Genomic DNA, 6,559 nt, shown 5'->3' with positions numbered 1-6,559 from the left:
CCGGGCTTGCTCGAGCTTGAGAGGATGGGATGGTGACCAGACATCAAGCAGAAATAGTTCTTGACAGGCACAACAAGACGAGCGTGGATGCTGATTGCGCCACCTGGGTGTCAGCAGGGAGGGAAGGAGAAAAAGTAGGTGAGGTATTCATTCCCATGCTATTACGTATTGAATAGTAGAGACCCATGCTGAGGATGTGTGCAACAGAGCCGCACCGTGACTTGGATGGGTATAGAGAGAAGAAGAAGAGAGCGGGTCTAGAGACCGAAGCCGGCTGAGGGAACACCATTGGTTAGTGACGGTTACGGGCGGGCTGCAGACAGAGTTCCTCTCACATCCCTGGTAGGCAGTGGACCTGCCAGGTAGGGTGCAATCTCATGAGTGTGCAGAGCCAATGAATAAGCGGCCCACAGGACCGGGAGGAGGGTCTGGCGAAGGAGAGACTCTTGCGAATCGGTGTCGATGAGGTGTTGATAGGGCAGACAAGTGAATTTAGCGCATGGGATGAGACCTACAGAGCGAGAGGCAGAGTAGGGCATGAAATTGGCGGAAGTTCACGGGATAGAGGGGCCCCCCTGGACGACGAAAGAAGCAAGGCCAGTCTGCAGATTGGAGTGCACCCGTCTGGAGAGCCTTGACTGGTCTAGGAGTTCAAAAGAAGGTTGCATCTGAAGAGAGATAGCTGAGCGGAGGAGGATTGGGTCAGAACAAGCACCACCAGGAGACTCTGAACTATGGCAACGTAGGTCCTTGACACTGAAGGTAGGCACAGAGGTGCTGACAAAAACATGTGAAAGATACACCTGCTCTCTTCCTGCAGTACCAGCGTGGCGTCGACACAGTGTTCGAGTATGCCAGGGTGTAGACGCGGTATGATCCCTTAGCTTGGGATGTCACTTGTTAGCAAATCCACGAACGGGGTTCGAATAAGGGAATATGATGAGAGGAGACAGGGGATTAAAAGGAGAGGAATAGCACAAGTTAACCAGCCCCCCTAACACACACAGACACGGCACACACACACGACACACACACACACAGCACACACACACACACAACACACACACACACACACACAACACACCACACCACAACCACACAACACACAACATCAACACACACACACACACAGCGTACACACATCAATACACAACAGCAGATACTGCATGGTCCACAGCCAGGAGAGACACTGCTGAAGACAGACCAGATGACACCACCTTCTGAGACCTTCGTGCGAGTGTGAATGACACAAGTACTCTCTTCACAAGGTAAAGCACCTTGAGCACTTGGAAAAGTACTCTCTAGGCAATCCATTACTTTTACCAGCCATTTCTGTCTACAAATCAATATTTGTTTGGAGGATAGAAGCAATATGGCCACCGATTCAATATTAGGAAGGTGMTCCTAATGTTTGGTATAGTCAGTGTATAGGCTAATACTAATAACAGGACCAGCGATCTGTCATTCAGTTTTAGCTTTATCAGACCATAAGACCCTGAGGACCAAAACACACACAAACCTGATTATCTACTCACACCACACCAACCAACCACACATGCATAATCAACCACATAAAATATAGATTTGGGGAGATTTGTAGTGAACATCAAGATGGTGGAGATTCCTCCTGAACATGTTGAATTAAATTACAGTATGACAGGATTATSCAATCAAAATCAGAATATGAGATCTAGAAGTTCAACTCTCAGAGTGCTGTCATGTGCCTGCCTTGGCCCGGGTCCAGAGGGAAGGAAGGAGGGAGGGACTTCCTAATAATTCCTTGTTTAGACAAATAGCCTCGGACATGGTTCCTAAATGAGAATCTACCGAGGGGTGTTTCATATGGTGAAGCGTTCAGAATGTTACAGACAGATATGTAGTTTATAGTGCTGAAGGGACCTTGTTTTTTATCAACTATATATTTCTATGAGTAGCCTATTCTATAATGTTGGCCTCCTGATGCTCCAGGATGTCTCTCTGTTAGATGAATTAGAGCTATCCCTCTAATCAAGCAGCCCTTCATGTCTATGGCTCCCCTCTCTGAACACCAGATTGATGAAAACCAGCCCACATTGTCTAAATGCTAAATAGCATCTGAGAGATGACAATGAGCCAAAACAAAGACTCAAGTCCCCTGGTAGTGTTGTACAGTGTGTCGCAGCGCCATCTAGGATACAAATAAGGTACTGCAGCTGGAGGAGAATATCAGTCCATTCCGTTTTTTAAGCTCTATAAGCTACTTATCACACACAAACGCACACACACACACACACACACACGACAACACGCACAACACCACACGGACACACACGACACACGACAACACACACAACGACACATCCGACACAACGACACACTGGACACACAAGTGACTGAACCCGTCAACCAAGGTAACATCACTACAGCCAGACACACCGTCCGAGCGAACCACTCTAAGGCAGAGACATGTGCCTCGCAGCACTCAAAACACAGACGAAGGTATGACTGCAAAAGTAGAGAGCGTGCGCACCAACTCTCACAGGGAAGCCAACCACACACACACTTAGGTCAGACACCACATCAGTAGATGTTACATCAAACAGAAGGGCCAACCAGCTAAGTATGTAAGGCTGACCCTAAGGCATGGCCTAGACTCGGAACTGGCTAAGATTAAGGTTCTCAACGGCGGATTTAACACAACATAAACCTCCATCTCACACACACCACACACACAGAACACAACCAGGCACGCCACACCACACACACCCACACACCACCACAGCGCCCCCACCAGGTCAGGTGCATGCCTCAGGTTCTTTTGGACAGCCACTTTGATGCTGAAACCACAGCATTGGTAAATAAACCAGCAGCGAGATCTCACTAAGTGTCAACACAGGGCCTGGGACTGAGTGCTATGTGTGGTGTGTACGTCATGTGTTGTGTGTGTCTGTGTGTGCTGTGTGTGTGTGTTGTGGGTGTGGTGTGTGTCGAGCTGTAGCTGTGTAAGCGTGTGGTAAGTGCTGCTGTGTGTGTGTGCATGGTGCTGTGGTGATGTTGATAGACACTGGAGAACCAGAATGTGTCTGATGCAGGGCCGTGATAAAGGCTAGGTAAACACACAGCACCAAGCTCTGTTTAGAGGTATCTACCTCATCTCGACACTTGCTCGTCTCACTCTCCTCTGCTCTCTCTCTCGTCTCTCTCTCCTCTCTTCTCTCCAGCGAACATACACAATACACACTAGTGTTAGATTAAGCAAGTTCCTAACGCGCCAATGAGGATGCTCAGACATTACAACGGGGCGAGGGCCCATAGGCCACAGACAACACGCGAACCTTGTAAAAATAACTGCTAGAATTTCAGAGCACCGCTCACAACACACCACACACACCCAGACCACACCAACACCACACAGGCACACAAGGCACCACACACACACACACACACACAGTCCACACACACACCAGCACAGGCACCACACAACACACACACCAGCAGCACACTTCACCCACCACGACACACACACACACAAATAAGTGATTTTAGAATGGAATGTGTGTAAATGCCCAGTGAAAACTCTTTCACAGCCCAGTGTTCTGAATTCAACATGGAGTGTTTCACTGTATGTATTCACCATGGAGAGATCATAATAAATAGAAAAACGACGTTTAAGTCCGATGTTAGGGCCGATCAAAAGTGTACTGAGCACCACTGCCCTAACTTCACTGATATAGCCTGTGCTAGCTAGACTGCTGTGAGATTCAAAGCCTGCAGTGCACACCCTGGGTTTCCAGGACCAGATATATTGATATTTATGCATATTTATGCAGAGACTGAAAAAGCCAACAGTGGTGCTTTGTGCCACAGACAGACTTGATTTGTGGCCGTGATGATTAGCGACACTTACTAACTTTGAGCACTAGATGYCGGTAGATAGCAACGAATACTGTGGCATAAAGACACAGTGTTTACCTGTTAAAAATTCTAGGAAGTTTGGGTTGTAGACAAACTTTGAGAATGAACGCCAACAGGCCTGGTTTACTAGCGACCGTTATAGTAAATACATGCATTATTCTGTAAAATCCTGTGGTTATAGAGATTCTTCATTTAATTATGTGATACTAACAGTACTGAGATTGAGAACCACATGGCTATTCTACTAATCCTGTTTACCTTTGTTGAATGCCTGATAGACTTCATAGGGTACTCTACTGTACATTTATAAATACCGGCGGTAACTGTATTGTAAATCAACCTGGGCAGGTTGTTAGCAAGCTTCTCTCTTGGCAGTCTCTATAGACTCTCTTGACGGCTGTCTCTGTCAACAATCAACAACCGTGTTGCAAACGTGCGTGTCTCCTAATGTACTACAGATATCAATGAATAGATATGCAAATAAAATATCTGAACATAGACGACAGTCGATTTTAGACCCATTCAGGATGACGTCTATAGCGCCAACAGATTGTCCTGTCTGAGATATAGAAACAATACAACACATTCTCACAACTTATTTACAGGTGAGTAACTGCATTTATTCGAACATGAATCGCAATATATGAATATGATATTATATTGAAAGCTGTTCTTTGTTTTTGCTTTGTTTTTATGTCGTTTGTGTACAATATATAAAATAAAAACTTTAACCACTAGTAGGACGTGACGTATTATTAGACGAACGTAACGTCTTCTATACTTTACTTCCGGGTTGCACATGCGTTTACAACAGAATGCGTAGTATCTCAGCAAATTAACACAATATTCAAGGGGTTAGAACAAATTACAGTGGTAATATGGGCAAATTAAATGTTGTAGTTTTGAGGTATCTGTCCAGAGATGACTTCCGTGTCCTCACAGCGGTAAGTAGATGTCCTGTTAGCGTTTTTATATTTTAATAACGCCCTCGGGCCGTGGTGGCCAGTAATAGTGTGTACTGTATATGGTACATCGTGCCCCACTCAAGCAGTTCTCTGGCCATCAATCGTTACTTAAAGTGTTGTTGGTCATATTGGTTTGTAACTGACTGTTGCTACCTGCAGGTTGAGATGGGGATGAAAAACCATGAGGTAGTTCCAGTCAGCCTCATATCCTCCATCGCCAGCCTGCGTCACGGAGGCTGCAACAAGATCCTTAGAGAGCTCGTCAAGCACAAAATAGTGGCCTACGAGCGTACTAAGAGTAAGAACACTTATAATGCTTCGTTTAAACAGGTAGGGGTAGTTCACCCCGAAATCAGTTTGCCACATATTTCCATTCCTCAACCTGAGTCTGTCACCACAGTATATGCATTATGGAGGAATCTACAGGCCCCACATGAATTGTGTGTGTGTGTGTGTGTGTGTGTGTGTTTCCAGTGGTACATGGCTACCGTCTGAACTATGGGGGCTATGACTACCTGGCTTTGAAGACGTTCTGCTCTAGAGAAATACTCCTCTCTGTTGGGAACCAGATGGGAGTTGGGAAAGAGTCAGGTAAGAACTGACCAAAAACACACACACACACTTGGGTAAGTACTAACCATCCACTCTGTCTCTCTAACACACACACACACACACAGGTAATATACCTCACACACAAACACACAACGAAGGTTACATATGTAACCACGGTTATGTGAGCTATATGGATCTGTGGTTACATACGTATCCTTCGTTATGTTTCACTATATTGGATCACTCACAAAATATTGGTATACGCGTACCAGATTTAGTCGGTGCTAGAGGGACCTGGCCAGCCAGCGGTGAAGTCTCCCAGTGCGGGACCGAGACGCAGGGGCCGTCAATGTGGAAGGGGGGTCCCGGGCACAGTCACCAGAAGGGGAGGCGACGCCAAGGACGCTGAACCAACTGCATTGGGAGATGCCACATTTACCCGATAGTACCTAACAACGGTGCAAGAGGAAGCCCAGCTGGCCGCAGCACAGATATCAGCGAGGGGCACTCCTCTCAGTAGAGCCCAGGACGCACCAACACCTCGTATTGAATGTGCCACCACAGATCCCAGCACTGGCCTGCCAGCCAGACGGTATGCTGTCTTTATCGTGTTCACGATCCAGTGAGAGAGCCTCTGCTTTGATAGCCCAGCCCCCAGGACACTCACCATAGCAGACAAAGAGCTGGTCTGTTGTTCTCAGAGACCGTGTCCGCTCCACAAATGCAGCCAGTGCCCGCACAGGGCACAGACTTTCCCGCCACTGCCGGGGGGGTCGTAAGTAGACAGAATAAAGGGATGTTCACATGCCGGTCTGACAGAACCTTCAGGAGGAATGAAGGGTTGTGGCGGCGAGATATACTCCTCCCCCCGGGGTCCATCCGGTAGCACTCAGAACTTACCGAAAGAGCATGAAGCTCACGGAGAGTGAGCTCTGAAGAGGTGGCAGTCGAGCTCTATGAAGAGATGGGTGCAGCTCTATGAAGAGGTGCTGGGTGAGGCTCTATGAAGAGAGTGCGGTGAAGCTCTATGAAGAGGGGGTGAGCGTCTAATGAAGAGATGGTGTGAGCTCTATGAAGAGGGCGGTGACTCTATGAGAGGGTGAGTCTTATGAAGAGCGGGGCGTGAGCTCGATGAAGAGGGGGGTGAT

General features: G+C 47.3%; 1 protein-coding gene across 1 annotated transcript in view; it reads left to right on the top strand.

The window, feature by feature from the left end:
• Nucleotides 1–4,662: 4,662 nt before the first annotated feature.
• The window catches only part of riok2 (RIO kinase 2 (yeast)), a 7,623-nt gene continuing 5,726 nt past the window's right edge, over nucleotides 4,663–6,559 (top strand). Inside the window, exons 1-3 of the mRNA XM_023979006.2 lie at nucleotides 4,663–4,838; nucleotides 5,019–5,157; nucleotides 5,334–5,450. Coding sequence (XP_023834774.1) covers nucleotides 4,773–4,838; nucleotides 5,019–5,157; nucleotides 5,334–5,450 — 322 coding nt within the window. The 5' untranslated portion in view covers nucleotides 4,663–4,772. The remainder of the gene's footprint in view (nucleotides 4,839–5,018; nucleotides 5,158–5,333; nucleotides 5,451–6,559) is intronic.

This window comes from Salvelinus sp. IW2-2015, linkage group LG33 (assembly GCF_002910315.2).
Source record: "Salvelinus sp. IW2-2015 linkage group LG33, ASM291031v2, whole genome shotgun sequence".
Lineage (NCBI taxonomy): Eukaryota > Metazoa > Chordata > Actinopteri > Salmoniformes > Salmonidae > Salvelinus > Salvelinus sp. IW2-2015.
This window is presented reverse-complemented; position numbering and strand designations above follow the sequence as displayed.